The sequence below is a fragment of the Trichosurus vulpecula genome, chromosome 3 (genome assembly GCF_011100635.1).
Source record: "Trichosurus vulpecula isolate mTriVul1 chromosome 3, mTriVul1.pri, whole genome shotgun sequence".
In the NCBI taxonomy this organism is placed as follows: Eukaryota; Metazoa; Chordata; class Mammalia; order Diprotodontia; family Phalangeridae; genus Trichosurus; species Trichosurus vulpecula.
The window spans coordinates 318,123,267-318,148,026 of record NC_050575.1 but is presented as its reverse complement, the minus strand read 5'-3'; the positions used below and the strand labels follow the sequence as shown (position 1 = coordinate 318,148,026).

Here is a 24,760-nt window from a genome sequence, read left to right as displayed (position 1 = left end):
TTAAGGAGAGAATTTTTCTTTTGGTTGACAAAATATCTTGAAGTCATATGCAGAACTTCAAAAAGAAAAGCACAGTCCCAGGGATGCTGTATAAAGTAGGAGACCAGAAAATAATTAAAATTTGTATGGGACTTTAAAGATTTGCAAAGTGTTTTACATCCATTATCTAATTTAATCCTGACAACAAGCCTATGAAGAGACTTGCCCATGGTCATATAACCACAGTAAGTATCAGAGGAAGGATTTGAACCTAGGTCTCTCCCGTATCCAGGTTTCTCGATCTTACTACTACACCATGGCCATTCATCCTCTCATACACCACTGCTGCTCCTGGCCAAATATGCAATCAAAGACACTATTTTCACTCTGTTGGTATTGACAAGCTTATCTCACACCATGACAATTGCTCAAATGTTAGGTTATGCATAAAAGTAATTTTATATATATAATTATAGTTACACTGATCCCATGACTCAACAACCTTTTGTTTAGTGAAGTTAAGCTGTCTTAATCTATCATCTTCTCCTTCTATTGATCACTGTTCCATTTTTTTCCTCTATGACTTTGCTACCTTGACCAGTTTTCCATCTTTTACCATCATCTTTGGATCCACATTAATGAACCTTCTAACACTGTGTTCTTACTCCTCAGTTCCTACCGCCTCCATCCCTGCTCTATTTCAGTCATCCATCAGAAGTTACCTCTCAAGCCTCATCATCATCATCAAAACTTAAGCACTACCAAGATCTTCAATTCTGAAATTCCGTTTTCCGACCATGATCTCCTGTCCTCCTGCCTCTGCAACTCCATTAATTTATCCACACCTATTCTCCACCCTTAACATGGTCTTTGGTCCCAGGGTCAGTTCATCCCTGTAATTTCTATTATCAATCTGGGTTTGGGTTTCAATTTCTTACCTCCCCTCCATTCAGTCAATAATCCCCTTTTCTACTCAATTCCCCTTCTTCTATCTCTACCCTGTTAACCCCCAACCATGGGGAACTTCTATAATTTGCTTCCTCTATTCCTTTTTTAAGGTGCCCGGTGCCATTGGGGAAAATCACATTTTGTTGACTATGTCTGTACTTGTGCTTTCTAACCTCAGCTAGGCTACAGCTGCCATGTGCCAGTTAATACTCTTCACAAGGACTGTTCCAAACCTTTCCTTCAGTCCCCTTCTCTTGCCTTTCTCCTGGCCATCTCCTTTACTCTCGGCAGATGATATAACTTCCAGCTTTACTGAAGAGACTGAGAATATCCTTTGTCAACTTCTCTCCTCTAATCTTGTCAGTGTCCTCACCCAACATTTCCTCTTTCCCTTTGGTCTTGGAGGAAATAGGCTGCCTTCCTTTCCATTCATACAGTTATCCCTTCCACCTCATGAAGGCTAGGGGTGTGGTGCCCCCCCTTTATCTGGAAAAATCCATGTTCGTACCAGGGATGAAAGTATATGTACAACCTATATTGGATTACATGCAGTCTCAGGATGGGAGAAGAAGGAGGAGAAAATTTGGGACTCAAAAACTTGTGGAACTGAGTGTTGTGAACTAAAAATAAAAAATGAATTAGAAAAAGAAAATGCATAATAAAAAATGATTATCAGAAAAAGGGTACAGGCTGTCCCAAAAGTCTTAGTGCAGTCTTAAGCTAGCTCTCTCTCTCTCTGTGTATGTATATATATATATATATATATATATATATATGCATGTATATATATATGTATATAGACACACACATATACATATATACAAATGTGTGTGTGTGTGTGTGTGTGTTTCAGAGTGAGGAAAACAGGTTTGTAAACTGAAGTCCTTCTGAGAAGGAGGGCTTGAGGACTTGTGGCAGGAGTGGGACTTTTAAGAATGAAAATCACAAAGAGGTGGCACCCAACAGAGTCATTATTAGGTCTTGATTAAACAGTTCCCATGGCAGTCCCATGAGTACAGGCATTTTTGGGACAGGAATTCTTGGGTCCTGTGGGAATAGTCTCCAAGCATTAGATTCATTGAGCTTTGTGATTAAGTCTTAAGGGTTGTTGAGCCTTGTGATCGTTCAGCAGGGTACAGAACTGGAGTTAGGGTGGTAGGAACAGGAGTGTAGCACCTGGTTCAGTTCACTTGGCAGTTTCAAGGTCAGGGATTGTTCAGGAGATGTGACTGATCATTTTCTGCTGCAGTATGTTGGCTGCAGTTCCATCTCTCAGGTCAGGATCTCCTGGGAAATAGGGAAATCACAAGCCCCAATTCTGGGATTTTGCTGAGGCTGACTTCATTCAGAGGGGGAGAGCAAAGGATTGTTCTTATGGCAGGCTCAGGGCACAGCCTGCTTGCTGGGCCTTAGCTCTAAAAAAACAGGGTGTCTCCTAATATCTTGATGTCATACACACATATACATGTATATACATGTATATACATATATATACATGTATATACATATATACATATATGCTTATTATGTATGCACACATATGTTGTATATTAGGAGTGTAAATCTATAATATATGGAGAGAAAGAGACAGAGACAGACAGAGAGAGAGGGAGAGAGAGACAGAGAGAGAGGAAAGACTGAGGGAGGGACAAAGAAAGAAGGGAGGAAGAAAAGGAGAAAGAGGGAGACAAACATAGAAACAGAGATGGAGGGAGACAAAGACAGAAGAGAAGCAATCTCCTTGTGACTTTATAAGAAAATAATTTCCATGGAGCTGAATCTGTGGTTATCTTCAACCTCTAATTAAAGCATGCTAAGGAACTTGTAAAGTGTCTGTCCATTCAAGAAAAAATTTTTTTTAAAATCCTCTCTTGTGAAATGCTGTTTCAGAATCAATGAAGTAGCATTCCTCTGGCACAGGTGTTGAGATGTCGGTCTTCAGCTGTGAGGTCAGGTAACATTGCCACGGCTTCTCTTGCTTGTCCTCACAGCTTTCTGCATAGAGTGGGCACTCCATAGATCATTAGGAGGAGGAGAAGGGATGCCTCAGGGCTTTCCATGCTCAGCTATGGTTGTGCATACATGACATCAGACACCCAGATGGCAAATTAAAATGTTAACACTCATCCAGATGTTTCTTAGTATTTGGATGTGGGATGCTGCACAGACCAAAAAAAAAAAAAACCTGGATAATGAACTCCAGTTTTTTTCACCCTGATATTTTGGCATCTTATGGACACAGCTGCCACTTGTGCTTGGTGTCAGAGGCTCTGATTCAACACAGCTGATGATGGGGAAACTCCTGGATGCTGAAGAATGTAGGCATCAGGTCACATTTTAAAGGCATAGTGAAAAAAGCCAGTGAAAGGCATAGTCATGACTCACTTATGGTCAGAGAAGTCCCCAGATAGAAAGGGGCAGATGTATGACAAGAGGAGAAAGGCAGACAGACAATATAGCTGGGACTAAATACTGATCAGCTGTAGCTTCCAGTGGAGGAATAAGGTCATTGATTAAGCGATTATAGATTGTGAACTGAAAGGGACCTCAGAGGTCATCTAGTCTAATTCCCTAATTGGACTGATGGGGAAATTAAGACCCAGCCCCTCTGCAATTCAAATGCTTTCTGTAAATTCTTCTTTATCCTGTATATAGATTGTTTGTACATGTTTGGCTGCTTGTTGTCTCTCTTTTTTAGACTGTGAGCTCCTGGAAGGCAGGGAACTTTTTTTATGTTCTTTTCGTACTCTTATCTAAGTCATACATACATACATACATTCAGATATATGTGAAAGAGGGAGGAGATGAGTGGGAAAGAGAGAGATGGTGAGAGGGAGGGAAGGAGAGAAAGAGAAAGAGAGAGAGAGACAGAGACAGAGACAGAGAGGAAGAGAGAGAGAGAGGAAGAGACAGAGACAGAGAGAGGGAAGGAGAGAGACAGAGACATCATTCAGGAAGACCTGAATCTGTATTCAAATCCTGCTGCAGTTCCTTACTATCTTTGTGACCATGGGCAAAATACTTAACCCATCTCAGCCTTGATTTTTCTGTCCATACAATTTTGCCTAATTATAGCACCTCTTTGACAGGGTTGATGCAATAAGAGAAATTTATGTACTTAGCATATATATCACATATGTACATATATAGTGCTTTGCAAATGTTAAAGGATTGTATAATTAACTATTATGTGATTCTATATTGCTTGAGTCTAAAAGGGAGAAATGGGTTGATTTGGAGGTATAAACTGCAAAACCATTATATTATCTGAGAAATGAAATTCATTTCTAGTTTTCTAATTTATTTCATGAATTCTTTAGCCTTTCTGTTCAGTCAGTATGGGATTGTTTTCATGCTTGAGAGTCTAAAGAGGTGCTTGCAATATCTTTCAGTTTCTTCAATATATGAAGCAATTTTTAAAAATTATGTAAACAGTAGCCTCCTTTTAAAAAAAGGTTTCATAACAAGTATATTCTTTAGTCTTGTAAGGACTGAGGAATTTGTTCAACTTTTCCAAATGTTATTCTTTGCTGATGTGAGGAAAAGGAGTGTTGTTTAGTCATGTCCAACTTGACCCCAATCGGGGTTTTCTTGGGAAAGACATTGGAATGGTTTGCCATTTCCTTTCCAGCTTATTTTACAGATGAGGAAACTGAGGCAAACAGGGTTAAGTGACTTGCCCAGGGTCACACAGCTAATAAGTGTCTGAGGCTTGATTTGAACTCAGGAAGGTAAGTCTTTCCTACTCTGGGCCTGGTCCTCTATCTACTATGCCACTTTGTTGCCCTAAATATCTTATGAAAGGCATTGTTTCCTAGAGGAAAGAGAAAGCACTGAATTTGAAGTAAAGGGAGCTGAATCTGAATCCCCACACAGCTTTTTTAATACATATGTGATAGTAAAGCACTTAAAGTCTGTCATTCATTCAGTTAATCAGTAAGCATTTATTGAGTACCTACCAAGTGCCAGACACTATGCCAAGTGCTGGGGATAGAAAGAGAGTCAAAACACCCCTGAGGAGCTCACAATCTAATGAGAGAGACAATAAGCAAACAAACACATACAAACTATGTACAGGATAAGTAAATATCTGAGGCTGTATTTGAACTCAAGTCTTCCAGACTCTAGATCCAGTGCACTGGGCCACCTAGCTGCCCCAGTAGAAAAGGAATATTTGTACCCAAATAAAAACGATTGGCCCTGGGAATAAAAGAATTAAGATATGCGCAATTCCTCCCTGTGTTATCTTTAACAGCATTTCAACTTTCTAGTAGCCCACAGGGGCCAGTGGCACAGTGGAGAGAGCACTGGGCTTGGAATCAGGAAGACTCATCTTCACGAGTTCAAATGCAGCCTCAGACACTTACTAGCTGTGTGAGCCTGGGCAAGTCACTTCACTGTTTGCCTCAATTCCTCATCTGTCAATGAGCTGGAGAAGGAAATGGCAAACCACAGCAGCATCTTTGCCAAGAAAACCCCAAATGAGGTCATGGAGAGTTGGGTGCAAGTGAAATGACCGAACGATAACAACAATAATGAAAGTTGGCCCTAGTTCGGGAGGGATGATGGGTAGTGGGAAGGCTGAGACTGGGGCCATCAGTTAAATAAACAAACAGCCAGACTGGGAACACAAGAGTCATCACATCACAGACACTAAAATGATCACCATTTGTGGATAGTACTTCGGTTTTGTTTTATGTCATAGGCGCAGAATGTGCCTTGTATTAGCTTGCCACTATAAGAAAACTAAAGGGGTTTAGACAAGAAGCTGAAAAAAGTAGATGGAAGTTTGTGATTACAAGACAACTTTGACATTTGCTAGCAATAATCCACTAATCCACACAATTTGACCAATATTTATTTCAGTACTTGCTCAGAATACTTCACATCATTTATGCCCAAATACATAGACACGATAGAACAATTTTATTTTGAGGGGCGGGGGAGACATCCATAAATAGCGTGGTTAGTTTTGCATATCCATTGTTTCACCTGGTAACAACACAATATTTATATTCCCTAGAACATCACAAGCAGATGACAATATTTAATAACAACCATAATAATGATAATAATCATGAGTGACATTTACATAGCACATTAGAGTTCACAAAACACCTTTTATACATTATCTCATTTGATTTGCACAATAAGTCTGTGAGATTTATCATCCCTGTTTTAAAGATGAAGTAACTGAGGCTGAGAAGTTACATGATTTGTCCAGAGTCACATGGCTCGTGTCTGAAGTAGATTTTAAAATCAGGTCTTTCTGACTCCAGTTCCAGCACTCAATCTTCTTATACAGTTCTATGTCTTGAAAATGTTTCCATTACTATGGGTGGGGTGGGGGGGATTCTCTACATTTCATAACAACAATGGGGGAGACAGACTTTAGTATTACCTAAAAAGCTTCAAGCTTAATATAGCCAACTCTCAATTATCCTTGCTAATGGAGAGAACTACTTACTAAAAAGCAAAACTCAAATAACATATTAGATAATCCCAGACTTATTTTCTTGGCGTTAGAACGCATTATGTGACTTGGTGCACTCCAAGTTATGTTTTTCCTAGACGACTATTAAAAGTTCTTTGCATCCTTTGAGGATACTTTGGCTGGGGAAAGGGGCTGAGAATGCTGCATGGTGGGAAGAAATTGGCCAGAGTTTGAAAATTCCCTGCAGAAAAGAACATTTGTATTTAGAAAAGAACAAAACCCCCACTCCCATTCCACAAACCCATTTCCCAGTCAGCCTGAACGTTTATGTATACTAAAGGCAATTAGAAAATAAAGTCCTTCTAGAGATATGTACACATGGAATAAGAAAAACACAATTAGAGATGAAAATTGTTGGAGTCCCGGGAACATGCAGTCTTGGAAGAACTCACATAACAATAACTCACATTTATGTCACTTTCCCCACAACAACCCTGTGAGGTAGGTAGTGCGAGAAACAGGATCCCCTTTGACAGGTGAGGAAACTGAGGCTCAAAGAGGTTGTAACTTGCCCATGGTGACAGCCAGTATCATGGTCCCCTGGCCCCAAGTCCAGCATGCCGTTTCCTGCACCATTCAGCTTCCCAAACATGGAGAAGCTTGTCAGCAGCGCATGGCTGAAATCCTGCTGCTATTCTGGAGGTCATGGAGCCAAATGGATGAGATCATTTGCTCCTAATTGCTTCACAGACCTTGATCTCTTTCACCGGGCTGTCAGCTAACCTCTAGGAGAACAATGGAATAGCTCACACAAAGAACAATGAAGAAAGGTTGGCGGTGGTGGCATTTGGACTGGGGTCTTCCTTTGTCCAAAGGAGTTACCTAATGATAATAGGCTGCTCTCATTTAGCAGTAATATGGGAGTCTATGGCTCCACCAAGGAAGAACAGTTAGAAAAAAAAAAGGAGGCTTCCTTGTTTCTATTATACACTTCTCCCTTTTCTGTGTTTCTCTTCCCAGCAGGTGCCCAATGCTATTCCAACTCCCCAAGTCTCTGCTATGGCTAGGTCAGCTGAATGCATTCATTTCATCCCCTCTCAGGGATATTTGCATTTCAAAAGATGATCAGGGAGAGATGAGCAGTCTGTGAGTCACGAATAGTAGAATTTCAGGCATAAAGAGACCTACTGGGAGCTTTCCTTCTGCCCTTCATATCACATAAGAAAGTTGCCTATAGTAAGGTTCATCCTTTTGGAAAGGACCTCTTCCTCTCTGACACCCCCCCAGCATGGAGTACGTTCTAGAAATTACAAGAGCTTTTGCAGAATACCAAAGTCTGGGAGTCTGAAGGTCTCCCCCATAAAGTACCATCTTCATTTCCAAACACTTCATGTTCTTTATGCTGAGCAGCACAGGAAAAACTGGGATTTGGAGCCTGAACAATTCATGGCTAGGAGTGATGTCAGAGAAGATCCATGTTCATGTTTGGAGAGTAGTCCTGGGAGTCAGAGAAACAGAACCTAACGCTCCAGGAATACATTTATCCATCTGTGCTCACCAGCCTGAATATTTACTTATCCTTGGCCTGTGTATGATATCAACACTTTATTGTTCATACTCAAATACAGGATCTGTGATTTTTGCCAGGGTAAGGAAATCCCAGTGTGTAAGTTTCTACTGGCACAGATCGCTACTCATTAATACCTTATTAGTTAAATCCCATGAAATTTATTTGTAGCTTATAGAAGCTAAATCATTTGCCCAAGGTTACACAACAATTAAATGTTGAAGGTAGGATTTGAACCCAGAACTTCTTTAACCCCAACTCAGCATTTTGATATACTATGCAATGCTGCCTTGTTTAAGAATGTATTGGTTTAATTTATATTTTTATTCTTCTATTGATACATTCTGGACACAAATTTATATCCCCAGCACCTACCATTACTGTTTTGTATACAGTAGGTACTCAATAGATACAGATGAATGATGATATCTATTCATCCATGAAATTGTGAGATCCTAGACTGCATCAATATACTTGACTTTTTAAATATTTGAGCCTTGATTCTGTTGATAACACTCATCTAATAGCATGCTCTTCACTTCTGTTACCCTACAGCTTGAAGAATGTTTTATTTCTTTTTTAAGAGCCAATAGATTACTTCAATCTGATACAATCCACCTCTTCTGTAACAGGCATGCCACTGGTCTTGAGGTCAACATCTGCGCTGGACTTGCTCCCATTGTACGAAGACCTCCAGCGGAGCAGCATGATCTTCTTGAAGTATTTCATGGTGTTGTTTTTGACGGTGACAAAGCATACCGTATTAATCATACTGTTGCTCATGGCGATGCACTCAACGATGTAGAAAGCTGTCAGATAGTGCTTCTCCTTCACAAACACTGTAGGGAAGAAGTCCCGGACAATGGTGAAGCCATAAAAAGGGGCCCAGCAGATCACGTAGGCAGTCAGGATACACATGAGCACAAGGACTGTTTTCCTTCGGCAACGGAGACGTTTCCGGATCTGCTCCGTCTGGAAGCCAGGGACAGCCTTGAACCAGAGCTCTCGGGAGATCCTAGCGTAACACAGGGTCATGGTGATCACGGGGCCCACAAATTCAATGCCGAAGATGAACAGGAAGTAGGATTTGTAGTAAATTTGCTGGTCCACTGGCCAAATCTGGCCACAGAAAATTTTCTCCTGGCTTTTAACAATGAAGAGGACCGTCTCTGTTGCAAAGTAAGCTGATGGGATGGCAATGATGATGGATACAATCCAGACCAATGCTATCAGAAAGGTGGCAGTTTGATAATTCATCCGTGGTTTCAGGGGATGGACGATAGCCAGATATCTAGGGGACAAAATAGCCACAACAATAATGAAGACAACGGGCTTGACGTTATTCTAATTTCAGCAACACTTATTAGGAGTAAAAGAGTAATTGCTAGTGCTATTGATAATGGTCCTCCACCTAAATCCTCTGACTCCTCATTATGGGGGTGAAAGTGACAACAGGGGTGATTTGAAAGTTGTGTTGCCAGTGGAGCACAGACCTTAGGGAGATTCTGCCAAACTGGAGAGTCTTCAAAAATGGGCCCGAAAGTGGATTATTGTTCAAGGACTACTTCAGCTAAGCTTGGAGGTATCTGTATCCAAAAAGCTGGCAACTAGGTGATGGATTTTTTTTTTGCCATGGTAACTCACCAGTCATTCTATTAAGCAGTTGCAATCTGTATCAATGGTAGAAGTACCCACATGTATGAAACCACCACTTTTTTGAAATATTAAAGAAACAACAATACTTACCAACCTTATTCCCAGCCTGCCACTCCCTGAGTTTGAGACTCTGTGTGTGATATAACAGGAAGAATTGTTTGATTTGGGGGTCAGAGACCTAGATATGAATCTGAGCTTTGCCATCTGTAAGACCTTGAGTGAATTATTTCACTTCTCTGGGTAGCCATTAATCACTTTCCTCCTCTGGAAAAGGAAACAGTTGGCCAAATGACTTCTAAGATCCCTTTCAGGGTTAAATCTATGATCTTAACAGTTTTTCCATAGATATTTATTCCAATTCATTTGTAGTTCAAAAGTAGGACTGTCAGTAATTCACAGAGCAAATGAAACAATTAATTACTCCTCTCTAGGACAGCACTAGAAAGAGAGATTATTTCTTTCACATTCAAAAGGCAAATGAGGAAAGGAAGAGTGCCTACAGCTATTTTATATAGCTAAATCATGGGTTTAGAGCTAGGATAGACCTTAGACATCATTCATGACAGATCCCTCATTTTGCAGTTTAGAATATTGAGTCTCAGTGACTTTAAGTAACTTAGCCCAAGATCAAAAAGAAAGCAAGTGTTATAGCCAAGAGTTGAATTCATCTTCTCTGACATCAAATCTATCATTCTGTACTATGCTGCCTCCCTATTCACCTCATTCTACTCTCACAAACATCCATTAAAGTTGGGGAAACTGCATCAAAGAAAAGATTCATGAATTGGATCAAGGTCAAGAAGAGCAGAGACTGGAACTGAGGTTTCTTGGCTTTCTCTTGTCCTCTTTCCATCACTGAGCTACACTTTGTTTCTACTATTGTGACCTGGACAAGAACTCAGAATTCCTTGCTGTCCTTCCCGTGAAGCACACTGCTTTTTCCTAAAGCAATCCAGACAAGAAAATAGCACTTTTGGGGAGGAAATGAGCTCATTTATGTGAGAAGAAGGATTTCTTCCAGGAGAGATTCCAAAGAGCTACAGTATATACAGTACCCTTGTGTTCTGGAAGAATGAATTGATACTGGCAACAAAAGTTAATGACAATGAAAAAATTAAGCTATGGATGGGAAAAGTATTGAAGGAAGGATAAACGCCTCTCTTTGTCTGGATGATAGAAGGCAGAGCTATTCGATTATCATTTTACTTCTCACTTCTCTGCTTTTGAAATAACGGAACAAAAATAATTAATGAGGAATAGCTACCCAAGATGAGTAAGGAGATAGTAAGAGCACAACTACTTTTTCTTGATAAATTCAAGTCACTTGATCCAAATGAACTGCAGCTGTCCTTAGATCTGGGCACATTTGGCAGACATAACTAATGAGCCATTGTCAGTGACTTCTGAACATTTGTAGAGGATGGGGAAAGTACTGCAGGATTGGAGAAGGGCAAAGTTTTTCCTGATTTTCAAAAAAAAAAAAAAAGGGTGGGGGCCAAAATCTGCAAACTATAAGCCAGTGAATTTGACTTCAATTCCTTGGAAAACTCAAGAGCAGATCACTAAAAAGATAATTAGCGGATATTCAAGATGATTAATGAAGGAATCAATGATTACAAAGAACCCAAAAGGTTTCATCAAAGGCAAGTCATGCCAGACTTACTTCATTTTTTTTGTTACTACACTATTATATTAGAGAAATTCTGAAGCTTGAGTTTGTCTAGATTTTAGTGACTCATTTGTTAAAACATTTCATGCTATTCTTATGGAGCCATGAAGAGATGGGGACTAGGTGATAATAAAAGTAATGGATCAGAGTTGGTTGAATGGCTGACAATGGGTAGCCATTAATGTTCAATGTCATTTTGGCAGAAGGTCTGCATTGAAGTGCCCCAGTGAGCTGCATTTGCTCTGTGCTGTTTAATATTCATTAATGACTTGGACAAAGACATAGATGTCAGGCTCATCAAATTTGCAGAAGATGCAAAGCTGTGGCTAACACAATGGATGCCGTTCAGGAACCAAAAACATTTTGAGAGACTAGAGCATTTGGCTCAGTCTGAGATGTAATTTGGCTAAATGGGAAATCTTGTACTTGGGTTTAGAAAGTCAACAAGTAGGGAATGCGGGAGGCATATTAACCAGAAGTTTGTTTGAAAAAGATTTAAAGGGTTTGGTGGAATGCCAATTGACTCTGAGCCAGAGGTAGGTTGTAGCAGTCAAAAAACTTAATGTGGCCTTGGGCTACCTTAAGAGAGGTATCTTTTCTAGGATTAGGGAGGTAATAGTGCCTCTTTGTGTCAGTCCACATATGGAGTATTATGTACAGTTCTGGGCGTGGCAGGTTAAGAAGCATATTGATAAGCCTGAGAGCATCAAGAAGAGGACAACCAGGATGGTGGAGGATCCTGAGTCTCTATCATATAGGAATCTGTTGAAGGAATTTGGGTTGTTTAGCATGAGGAAGAAAAGAGTCTGGGATGACATGATAACTCTCTTTAAGTCTTTGAAGAGCTACCATGTGAAAAAACGGATTGGAATAATTTTGTTTAGTTCCAGAGTTTCAAAAAGAAGACATTTTGACTTGACGTCAGGAAAAAACTTCCAGACAACCAGAGCTGTCCCAGCTGCCTCGGTAGGAAGTCACTTCTTCTTTCCTGGAGGTCTTCAAATAGATGACCACTTGTTGAGGATGTTACAATGGCAATTCTTTTCATATGTGAGCTGGACCCTTTGGCTTCTGAGGTCCTTTCTAATCTAAAAGTCTATTATTCTGATGGAGGGATGGAACCCGGACCTCTAAAAGGAAAAGACCCGGTGTTTGAAGCCAGGCCCTGAATTTTCTCATTTCGGCAGCCCAGATCATGGTGCCTCCACCCAAGGCAACTGGCTCACCCCAACCTAGCTAGATCGCCTAATTAGTTTATTTGACATCCTTTCACTGTGGCTCCAAACCTACCCCAGGCTACTTGCATACTGACCACTCCTTAATCCCATCTAGATCACCTAATTAGCCTACTCGATAGTGCTTTCACTGCTTGCACCTGGCCCAACACTCCTTAATCCAATCCAGATCCTTTGTCCTTTTTGTATATAAGCATTAGTCTCACCCCCCATTAAGTTGCAGGTTCTCCAATAATTTCTCCTGCTTCTATTGGCACTACAATAAAACTTGACTGGAAGAAGGTTTGAGTGGGTGAATTCATCCCAGACAGACACCACTCTGTACCCTGATATTTAGGGGTTCCCAGCACCCCAAACCACATCAATTCTATGAAGAATTCCTGTATCTTGTGAGGGGGGAATGTGAGGATAGATATTTGTATATGAAGGGGAATTGAAAAGGGGAATTGTGGAGGTGGAAGAACAAACACTATTAAACCTTGGAAATGAGCAAGTACTTACAAATTCAGTGCTTATAAGTCAAGAGAAACATGAAGGAAATAAGGCAGTAGATCTAAAGGAAGTCAACATAAACTTAGTCTTACCATTAATATTGATTGTACATCCAGATTCATGGTACTGTTTCTTTATGGAGAAAGCTGCTTGACTACAACTTGGGTTTTTTCCCTAGGCAATAATAATTTTGTTGTTGTTGTTTTACTCTTAGCTTCTTTTCCCTCCAGTTTTTCCCCCACCAGTTCTGACAAGAGCAACCGACTGAGCACTTCCCAAATCACTCCAAACCAAGTTGTCTTTAGTGCTACCATCACCCCAAACTGGCAGGTGACCCAGATGCCTCCCCTTGGACCCTTGGCTCTGCTAGGCCAGCTTTTACTTTATCTTGTTGGGTCCCAAGGCTCCCAATCATGCCATGCAGTTATCACCTCCATCTTCCAGTTCCCTTTCAAGTGTCTTCCCTCATTAGAATATAATCTCCTTGAGGGTAGGGACTGCCATGTTTGCTTGTATTTGAATCACCAATATTTGGCACATAGCTCTTAATAAATGATCTGTGAGTTGGTTTGTCTATCTATCTATCTATCTATCTGCAGATAGAGATTTTACTCAAGTGCCAATCCCTCCCTCTTCTAGCTCTCTGAAGATGTTAGATAAAATTGGATCAAATCCCACCCACCATTCACCCCAGCTGGCTGCATTATTATTCAGGGTGGCTGTTGGAGTTCTCCAGCCAAAGTTCAGCCCCCTCATGGAACTCATTGCCAAGCCCATCAATGCTACTTGGGTGAGTATAACAGTGTCACAAAGGGACTTACAGAGGGATCAGTGTGGTTTGAAGTGAGCTAACAATCCCCTCATCACTAAGTAAGGGTCCTCTTACAAAGATCATGATGTTAGCCCCACACAGCTGTCTACAGCAATGGGTGCTCCAAACCTATTGCTGCTCATGATGCGAACCCAGGAGTTTACGGCTTTTTATCACAATTTGGCTCCATCATATAAAAGCATAAATGGCAACCTAGTCAAAGAGAATTTCCATATTTACATGTTTTTGTAGTCAGCACTTTGATTCTATTCCTTCCTGCCCAATAGCATCTAATTCTTTAGAATATTTCATAAGGAATTTCAAGTTATTTATTTCATAATTCAATCCCCTTGGGTACTAAAATGTAATTCAATGGAACTTGTAATGAATAAGTTGCTATTTTCTTTCAGTAAATTCATTGTCACAACCTCTATTTTCAAGGCTTGGCTCAAGGGAATTAGAGCTGGAAGGCCCTTAGAGATCATAGGATCATAGATCTAGAGCTGTGAAGGACTTAAAAGGGATCCAGTCTGAGCCCCCTCCTTTTACAGATGATGAAACTGAGACCAAGAGAGGGGAAATGATTTGTCTAAAGTTGACCTGGATTCATCTGTACTTCAGAACTAATTCCTGGCAGTTCTGTGGACCAGCCTCTGGAAAACAATTCCATCCTAGACATCTCCTTATTTTTCAGGTTCCTATGACCACTGTGTATCTGCTCTGGTTGTATGGAAAATCAGCCCTGCAGCTTTGATGTACTATACCAGTTGAAAAAAAGAAGTAACACTTATGGCTCTTCTTGTTTGATCCAAGATGAAAGGAAGGGGCCAGGTTGAATTTGGGGTGTGTTGATGGGGAGGGAGAGTGCCTGCTAGCACTGTCCCTTGGAGACAGAGGTGGCCCTGAGGTTCAGCTCAGACTCTTATAATTTGCAGGCCAATGCTGTGCAGCTTATTGTCAGAGCTTCAAGTAAGTGCAGGGTGAGTAGCTGAATTTTGCTCTCAAGGATGGAGCACATGGCTCAGCTAGAGAATCCAGACTTATAACCCATAAATCATCTTGGCTCAGCCGTGAAAAAATTTTTTAACCCACCTCCGTCTGAATAAAAGGAACTCATTCATTAGAAGAGTACGTAGAGTGGTAGAAAGATCATTGTCAAGTGCTATGGATCTACCACTTATTAGCACAGTGACCTTGGAAAAGTCACTTTCCCTCTCTTGGCCTCAGTTTCCTCATCTGTAAGATGAAGGGTTTCTACTCAATCATCTGGAATGGCATTTTCAATTCTAGCATTCCATAGTTCTAGAATTCCTTCCATCCTTCATGATGCACTGAACAAAGGTTCTGTGGGGAAGAAGGAAGAATCCCTTGAGGTTTCTGGGAAGGGGCTGGAAAAAGGAGTATGGGGATTAGAAGTTAGACAGGAGTCAGGGTAGGAGAGAGTGCTATGCAAGAGAGGATTCTACAACCTCGACTGGTGCCATTGCTAGAGATTGATACATCGACTACATTTTAATTGTTCCTTCTCTAAGATCACTCACCATGACCATCACAAGCCTGGACACACAGAAACTTTTCAATCAGTGCTTGTCAAGTGAGTGACACCTCTCCTTATTTGTATTCCTCACCATCATCCATTTCTGTCTGCATTAACATTCTAAGAAGGAAGACTGCAATCAGCAGATTAATATTTTCTGTTTATGCATCTGCCACCAGCTTGCCTGATGCCCAGTCAGCTAGCTATAGGTAGCATCAATGACTCATCCCTCAATCCACTTATTGCTGATATTTCAAGGGAAGAAAGGCTGTCTGGGCAGGCAAAACCCTAAGTAATCAAGGTGAGATGAAGGCATGCCAGCAGATGAAGCAGAAAACTGTTTTGCTTTTCTTCTGTGATGACTAAATGGAGTCACCACCATACCTGTCCATGTCAGTCTTTATTGTGGCAGTCACCAGATGAGCCATGTAAAGGGCAATGAATATATGACCAGAGAGCCTTCATTCCCTCCTCTCTGCTTCCTGAAGTCAGCCAGAAATGAACTCCATTCCAAATAAACTCATGCTGGAATATTCTGGCTACACCGACAAAAAGGAGTGAGAATTCTCTGAATCAAAAAAGTTTTATCCTTGACATTTTGTAGGTGGCCTCAACAATTCAAGTCACCATTGGAGTCATAATTCCCATCCTTTTCTAGACTCATACCTCTTGCCTTTTGGTCAGTCTTCCCATACCCCCTATTTATAAGAAAAGAAACAAATTCTAGCATTTACTCAGCATGGGTATATAAGAAATAAAGCAAAGAGATTAATTTTAATAGGATAATAAAGTGATTTAATTTAAATAAAGTTATTTCCCATACCATTTGACAAACATCTTGTACCCCTCTGAGGGTATTTGTACCCAAGTTGGGAACTCCTATTCTGCAGGGAATTATGTGCTAGGACAGTTGGGATACAATGGCAGGGAAACAACAACATAATCCCTACCCTTGAGAACTAGATTATCTCTGAGGTTCCTTCCACTTCCAAATCACAATGACTCTGTCCATTCTCTTTTGCTTTTGCTTCTAAAGCCCTTTACAATTTGGATCTTTTTAATCGAACAGCCTGATATCTTACTACTCCTCAATAGCAATTCTCTACTCCAGTCATGTGTCTTCTGGCACATACCACGGTATCTCCAGGCCTTTCCTAGAGGAATTCCTCCTGAAATACTCTATTTTCCTCCTTTTTTGTTCACTTAGATCCTACACATCCTTCTACGCCCAGCTCATGACCCACCCCTTCCCCAAAGCCTCCCCAGATTCCTCTATGTGCTCTCATCTCTCTTTCCTCTGAATGCTATAATCAAGTGTAACAGCATTGATTCGATGCTGCTGTGTGCCAGGCACTTTGCTAGGTGTTGGATAGGTTAGCGTTTAATTGTTTCATATATCTATATCTATATGGCTATATCTATCCATAGGTAGATGAACCTATCTATAGATAGATACAGCTATGTAGTTATAGATATATATTTATATATTTGTTTTGTCCTTCCCTACCCCCCCCCCCACATTGGATTATAAACCTCTTGAGAAAAATAGCCATGTCTTATAAATCTTCTATAGCTGGTCCTCTCACTTTTGCTACAAGTAACTAGGGCAGTTTCAAATAATAACAACAGTATTTATTTAGCTCTTTAAGGTTTACAAAGTACTTTACAAATGTTGTCTCATTTTATCCCACTCAGTAACCCTGTGAAGTAGGTACTAGTATTATTTCCGCTTAACAGATGAAGAAACCGAGGCAGACAAAGTAACGTCTCCAGGGTCACACAGCCAGTCATTTCTGAGGTAAGATTTGAGCTCAGGTCTTCCTGGCTAAATGTCCAGTGCTCTATCCAATACCATCTAGTTACCTAGGTATCTACAATAAGTACCTCCCTCACCATCATCACTTACTGACAAGCATTTGCTAGTCACCTACTATGTGTGCTCAGGGTGCAAAGATGAAGAAGGCAAAACTGCTGTCCTCCGGAGGTTGGAATCTGGTTGGAGAAACAGGACACACATGTTAAAGGACACAACCTAAACTGAGTACCAATCCTGGTACAAATAAGAAATGCTAAAGGAAACCACAAGAGTGGTTGATCATGGACGAAGTGAGAAGTGGCCTGAGCTTTGTAAAATGAGTTGAATATAGATCATGAGAAGCAAAGAGAGGGTACATTCTGAGGAGGGAATTACTGATTTAAATTTGAAAGAGACCTTAGAGATCAGCTAGTCCATCCCTCTCTTTTGCAAGTGAGTAAACTGAGTCCCAAAGAGGATAAATGTTTTGCCCAAGGTCACAAAGGTAGGAAGTGGCAGAGCCAGGGTTCGAATATGGGAAATGGCATGAAGAGAGGCAACGAGGAAGAAATGTGAATTGTGTGTGCAAGAGACTATGAATAGGTCTGTTTGGCTGTAGAAAGGTTAAAGTGACTATTTAATCTTAGGTGAATGAGTTTGGACTTTATCCTGTAGATGGTAAGAAGCCACTGAGCAGAGGCTGGAGAAAGGGGACACATATAAGACAATGTTTTAGGAAGATAACAAAGGATTGAAGTAGGGTACAAGCTTCTCTGAGTCTCATCTCTAAAATGGAAACAGTGATATTTGCCAAGCCTACATCACAAGAGTGTTGTGAAAAAAAGTGCTTTGTAAATCTTAAAATACCAAAGAAAGTTGAGTTGTTATTCAACCCAATTCAACTAGCCTTTCAAAAGTGTCTGCTATGTGGCAGCCACTCTGCTTGGTGCTCATGAGATGGAGAAGAAAAACAGAAAAACAATTCTTGCCCTCAAGAACAGGGCAATATGTCTATAAGATGTATTGAGTATGAGGTCACAGGGACATCCAGGTGGAGTTGGCCAGCAGGGAGTTAGAAATGCAGAATTGACGGGAGAAAGGTAGGGGTTGAAAAACTGATACTGGGTCTGTACTATGTGGTGAAAAAAATCATCTAAATCCCTATTCTTTTCTATGGATTTCTAATACCAGTGGCTTTCCTCTATTGCCTGACCTTCTATTTAGTTATTATCCCTGTACCAAGTGACTACCTGCAATGGAAGAGCGAGATGTTTCTGTTTCTTTCTTTGGTTAATCCGCCTTTGGCTGGGGACTGTGCTCTAATTGTACCAGCAAACAAAGGTGATGAATTTGAAAATTCTTCCCTTCCCATTTCACTTTTGTAGTCTTCCTCTAACATGTCAGACTGCCTTCTTTGTCTCTACCACTGTTTCTTTGCCCCACCATCTCTCCCTGCAGGAGATCATGGGTACAGAATGTAGTGGCCTTGAAAACTCTTAGGTCAGTGTCTCAAGAGTCCCAGAAATTTAAGAAAAGGCATTGAATACAAATTCAATAAGTAAATACTGGACAGGAGGGGCCTAAGCTTTTGTCTCCCACTTTTTTTTTGAAACAAAGTTAAATTAAAGGGAAATGAAAATGTGTGTTATCTAAAATTGAACAGATGTTTTGCATTCAAGTTAATGGAATTTTCAGTCTTGTATCCTGCCAATGCTAGCTGCTTTGGAGCACACAAGCTGAGAGCTGTGGTGGAGAAATAGTTCTGATTTAAAAAAAAAAAAGCATGTGCTTTTTGCATTGTAGAGCCACTAAGCACATGCCCAAGGAAAGGGTGTAGTGCCAGCAAGAGGTCACATGAAATAATCCAATCTGCCTCTTCTCAGTGCTGGCAGATCTCAGTGAAGACACAGAACAGCCCTTTTGCTTAGTAAAGGGATTGGGCTTTTACTTTCAAAATTGATGGTGAACAGCAAGCCCAAAGTCCTGGAAACCCATTTCCAGCTCTGGCAAGGGCTCAATAATTAATAGAGGTTGGGGCAGGGCTCTGAGGTTCAGCTGGAATGATCTTGGCCAGGGAAAAGCCTTAGGCAGAGTTCTAGAGATGGGGGATGGAGGGATGTCATTGCTGCAATGGATAGAGCATTGAATTTGGAGTCAGGAAGGCCTGAGTTCAAATCCTGCCTCTTACCTTTGCTACCTACATAATCCTGGTTAAGTCCCTTAACCTCTCCTTAGTTCCTCATCTGTAAAACAGAGATGATAGTACTTACCTTACAGGGCTGTCTTGAGGGCCAAATGAAATAATAATAATATTTAACATTAGCATTTACTATGTTCCAAGGACTATGCTAAGCATTTTACAATTATTATCTCATCAAATAAGAGATGTAAAGTGTTTGACAAACCTCAAAGTGTTATATAAATGCTATTTATATTTATATTATAGCTATTATTAGGCCATAGGATAAAATACCATCCATTGGTCCTGAGGACAGGGGAGAGTGCCTATGGCTTTAGAATCAGACTGCAAGATGATACAACAGGTTGTCCCAAAAGTCTTTGTGCAACTTTAAACTTTATTAGCCCAGGGTCACAAAATAATTAAAATGTACTAAGCCTTTTGTGATTCTTTGTATTTCCCTAAGGACTACGTAGATTTTCATATCCCTTTCTCTGGTTTAGGGAGATAATCTGAAGTGTCTAGGTCCTTACTTTATAAAATTATAATGCTTGTATTTTTCAAGGAATATAATGTCCATAAGCATTGGGTTTGAAAATAAGGAGGTCTCCGAGATGTCTATAATTCTAAATTCTATGATCTTTGTTGATAGGAGTCCTACCATAACTCTGGTGTTAGGAGATAAGGGATAACACTGTGGTATCCCATTATATAGAGAGATGGATGGACTCTGTAGCATAGGTAAGAATGGTTCAGTTAAATTGGATCTATACTATGGAAAAGGACTTTATAATAAAGTTTTACTTGGATTTAAAAAAAAAGATTGTGCTCATCTGATAAAAATCACTTAGTCCATAAGTGATTAGACCATGAGAATTGCATAACTAATAGTTGCTATAGGCTGCTCTCATTAATATCACTTTACTTAGCTGAAGCCAGGGTTCTGGAAAGGCTGGTGTAAATGTATGCAAATAAGCATACAGATTTATGCAAAAGAACATAAACAAATGTATCCACAGATTTTATGCAAACAAATCCAGTAACCTTGTTTTAAAAATCTGTTGTTTAGAAAGAACTGACTTGGAGGGGGTGGAGCTGGGGCCTGGGGGAGGGAGGGAGGGAGGGATGTTTCTATTTGATAAGTGAAAAGTCCCTCTGCTTTGAGGTGATAGACCCCTGAACATTAGACCTGTTATAACAGAATTTCAGACTTGGAGCTATTCTTCTCAATCTAAGTAAGATTAGGTGAGGGGAACTGAAGACTGCTGCTCTCACAAATCAACAGCTGAACCTAAGCCAGGTAGAATATCTAGCAGACATAGATGCCTCTTGCCAGGCCACAGCTGAGGAACTCAGGACTTGTCAACATCTAGGGAGCATAGATACCTCTCACCAGGTCCTGGATAAGAGACAATGACTCTTCTTGCTGATCCTCAGCTGTGAAACTTGGCTCTTGCTAACATGAGGGAGGGGAGTAGAGACACTGCTCTTACCAGTCCTTAGATGGTGAGTGTAGTGGGAGCACTAAACCATCTCTCTCAATGATTGCCCCTGCCCCCATCCCTCCCATTCTACCCTGTCTAATACTTACCTGTCTACAGCAATGGCCAGCAAGGCATTGGTGGAGACATAGAGGGAGACAGTCCGAAGATAGTTAACAGAGGCACAGAGCACATGTCCGTGCTCCCAGGAGAGTTGGCGGACCACGTAGTAGTCCATTTCAAAGGGACAGCATACAATGGCCACCAAGAAGTCAGAGATGGCCAGGTTGGCAATGAGCAGGTTGGTGAGATTGCGCAGCTTTTTGTATCGGGCCAGGGCAGCAATGAAGATAAAGTTACCAATGCCGCAGACTAGCATAATGCCCACTAGAGCTACACCAATGACAATCTTGGCAGCAAAGAAGGTACGGGTCTTGGTTACATCATCATCCTCATCTAGAGGCAGGTCATAGTCACCATAGCTAAAGTTGAATGGGAGGGAGGCGGTGCGCTCCCGGTGGGAGTTGAAGATAGCTGCAAAATTGTTGTGTGCGCCAGTGGCATTCCTCTCTTCGGGTCCCATGGTGGTCAATGTGGGCAGGGAGGAGTGAGAGCTCAAATGCTATGCTACAAAACTGAGCCCGGGTCAGAGTCCCAGGGGTTTGGGCCTCTAGATACACAGCAAGTCACCACCTTGTTCCCAACACAACTGGAGTGCAGATCTCAGGCCTTTGAGAGAGACAAGCAGCAAATGATACATATTAGTAAATCATGTCATTATCACAGTGGTATGGGCTACAATCCAACCTGATCTTGTTTGCTGCCTGCTAGGAATGACCACCCAAGGGTAATGGGAAGGGGAATGAAAGGGAACAGGACTGGCTAGAAACAAACCAATTGGTGGCAGAGACGTGGAGAAAAACTGAAACTCAGCATTAGTTGGACAACTCCAGATAATCAGGCACTAGCCTGATGTCTACACATGTCCAGAATAACATGCTTTTTTTTTTTTTACATTTTTCCTCAGTAACAGGGGTGGTGGCAAGATGGCAGTGGAGGCCTGTTATTCTCTAGAAACTCTGTCTAACCTGACATCTTGAGAATTTGTCTAGTTTGCTTTGTAGAGGTCATCCCCTTTGCCAAAGTACCAGCTCTTTTTCAAAATCTTAAAAAAGGTCACCATATATCCCAATGAGGGCAGGAAAATATCGCCTCATCCCACTGGGTCTTCCAGCAAGCAGGCCACACTTCCTTGTAACCCTAGCTTAGAAATAGACTAGAAATCGGTGTCCATTCTTATACTGACTTTCTGTATGACACTGGACCACTCATTTACCCTTTCTGGGTCCCAGGCTGTCTATAAAATAAATGCCTTTAACAAATAACTTTTCTTGGATATAAAAAGAATGGATGAATTAATGCTCATGAAATCCTTTGCACTCCTTGGAAATAGGGCTACATAAAGATGAGGCTGCTTTTCTTTCTCCAGTCACTGTACTTCAGTAGGGAATCTTTTTCTGCATAACCAAGGACCCTTTTCACCCACTCTCAGTTACTCCCTGTATCACTGATTCTATGATTCCTTCCTGGTGCCATGCTCTTCAGTGATGCTAATAAGTACAAAATTTTCACAAAAGGTTGCATCCTTTCAAGAGAACCTTATATGTAAGACTATTTAGCTTTCAGTGAACCAAAATGAGACGGCAGTATGGTCATAACAGAGTCCGTGACAGGGAAAGGGTCAGGAAAGCTGAATTCTACCATAAATGAGCTGTGTCCTGAGAAAAGTGTTTTATGTCAATATTCCCCACAAAAGGCTCCAAGTTCCCTCCTTAAGTAGTGTTCTAGATTCAACTCAAAGAAATATTTAACAACCGATGTTGAATTAAAGTTATTCACTAAGAAGGAGAAAAGAAAAACTAGCCTGGATGTCTGTAAAATACATACAATTACAAACACCAGATTGCCATATCTGACCAACAGTCAACCAGTCCCTTTTCCCCCTCTTCCTTCCCTAACTCAAAGCCTTGAAAATACAGTTGGGGCTGTTTCTAAGGTTTTTTTTTTTTCTCAGGAGTTGGATCAGTTCAATGATCAGGGTAGGCTTTGATTATTAGAAGGAAGCTCTTACTCAGCAGTCCGGTCAACAAAACTCATTGGAAGAGATGGGAAAGGTAAGGGATTCCATAGCAAAATACAACAGGTTCAGTGCAGGAAGCAACTCTGAAAAGGGACATTCAAGAATCCTAGGTATGCTAGGTCACCCACAAAGAATGGCTACTTTCTGAGTTCCTAAAGTAGAGGTTCTTAACCTTTCTTTTGTGTAATGAACCCCATTGGCAATTTGGCAAAGTTTTGGGAACCTTTTCTCAGAATAACATTTTAAAATGAAGAAAATACACAAAATACAGTAATCAAAATATTTACAAAAACAAATTCATGAATTATAGACTAAGAGCCTTTAACCTAGAAGAAAGACCAGGAGATAAGCTGCAACAGACCTCTGGTGAAGCAGCAATGCAAATCCTCTCCATGCCCTTCCCCTTCTTCCCTCTCTAGGTAGAACCAGTAAGCCCCCTCTGCCTAGGGAGCTTTCTAAGGCTGCTCTGTCCTTAGGTAAAGTCATCAGTTTTGCCCCTCTTCTCTCAGGCACCTTTAAACCATCTGAGATGTGTATGGGTGGAGGCCCTCTGAGGATGAAATGTGGATAGAAGACAGGATGTGACATTCCCTTTCCTTCAAGGACTCTTGGATATTAATCTCAGCCTCAGTTTCTCCAATTGCTACTGCCACTCTCTGACCCCTAAGATACTGGGGTAGGGATAGGGGAAGAGAGGGGACCTTCTGCTATGGGAGGCACTTCCCTTTATAGAGGGGATTACTAACTTAGAGGAATAAGTCCAAAGTTCACCTTATAAAGACAGGGAAAAATGAAAAAAAAAATTGGGGGGTGGGGTGGGGTGGGGTGTGGAGGGACGGGGTGAGAGAGCAGGAGAAGTGAACAAGAACACTTGGAAGTGAATTTGCCAGTGCCATGTTTCTTCCCTTCCTCTTTCCATCTAAAGGCTTTCCCACGAAGTCCCATGGGCGGCTGCTTTCAGCACCCACTTTGTAGCCAGCTCCCCTTAGGTACAGTCCCCTCTGGTACAGTCCCCCCTGGTACAGTCCCCAGCCTCCCGGAGAATCCTCTCATTCTCTGAGGTTTCCCGCAGTACAGGAACTCCGAGCGAGGGTGGCTAACATTTCCTAACTAGTTAGCATCTTACTTTCTTCGAGGAGCCCAGAGAGACTTCGGGGAGTCGTACTTCGAGAGAGGAAAACCCATAAACAGTCCTAGCTCCCCTAGAGAGACACGAGGATGCCCTACACCCTCAGCAGAGTGCCACCAGGGCGCCAGGCTCAGTCTGTTCTCCCGGTCCCCTCGCCCCCATCCCTGCTTCTGAGACACCCCAGTACCTGTATTCTATAGGGTTCTTTGGATGCCTTCTCTTCCCCCAGAACAGTCCACAGGGCTGCAATGGAAAGGAATCAGGGGCCAGTTTGTTGTTACTTCTTTTCCTGGAGAGGGAGAGGGGCGCGAGGTGGAGACTGCTGGTTTCTTCACCCAAGGTACCCCAGCAGAGACGATCTCACCTCTTTCTCCCGCTTTCTGGGCTCGGTGCCGACTAGCTGCGATTTTTCTTCTACCACTGCTACAGTTAGCGCTCCGCCCTCCGCGCCCGCAGATTGGAGGGACCCTCTCCACTCTCCAGCGGACCCAGGCGGTCTGGTCAGATCAGCGCTTGGCTCCGGCGCTCCCCCTGGCGGACTGATGACCCACTCTCCTTGCAGCATGGGAGGGGAGATGCCAGGGGAGGGGAAAGAAGGTAGGGGTCTCTCGATGAAGGTGGGAGGTGGAAGATCCTATCAGTCCTGGCGTCGGCTGGCCAGAGTGGAGATTGTCTCTTCTGCGGTGGCTGGTGCGAGTCCTCAGGCTC

At 41.6% G+C, this 24,760-nt stretch overlaps 1 protein-coding gene across 1 annotated transcript; it reads right to left on the bottom strand.

Moving 5' to 3' along the window:
• Positions 1-8,522: 8,522 nt before the first annotated feature.
• Positions 8,523-21,421, bottom strand: PROKR1 (prokineticin receptor 1). Its single transcript, XM_036751981.1, has 2 exons — positions 20,894-21,421; positions 8,523-9,219 (listed from the first exon to the last, which is right to left on the bottom strand). The coding sequence occupies exons 1-2, from the start codon at positions 21,364-21,366 to the stop codon at positions 8,523-8,525; spliced, it is 1,170 nt and encodes a 389-aa protein (XP_036607876.1). The 5' UTR covers positions 21,367-21,421.
• Between the last annotated feature and the right edge of the window lie 3,339 nt (positions 21,422-24,760).

What these genes read in the sequence shown, in the direction of transcription:
- PROKR1 (XM_036751981.1), bottom strand. Translation starts at nt 21,366, where the DNA reads ATGGGACCCGAAGAGAGGAATGCCACTGGCGCACACAACAATTTTGCA. An exon ending in CTGGCCATTGCTGTAGACAG is followed by an intron (nt 9,220 to 20,893) that starts GTAAGTATTAGA and finishes TTTGTCCCCTAG; the next exon opens with ATATCTGGCTATCGTCCATC.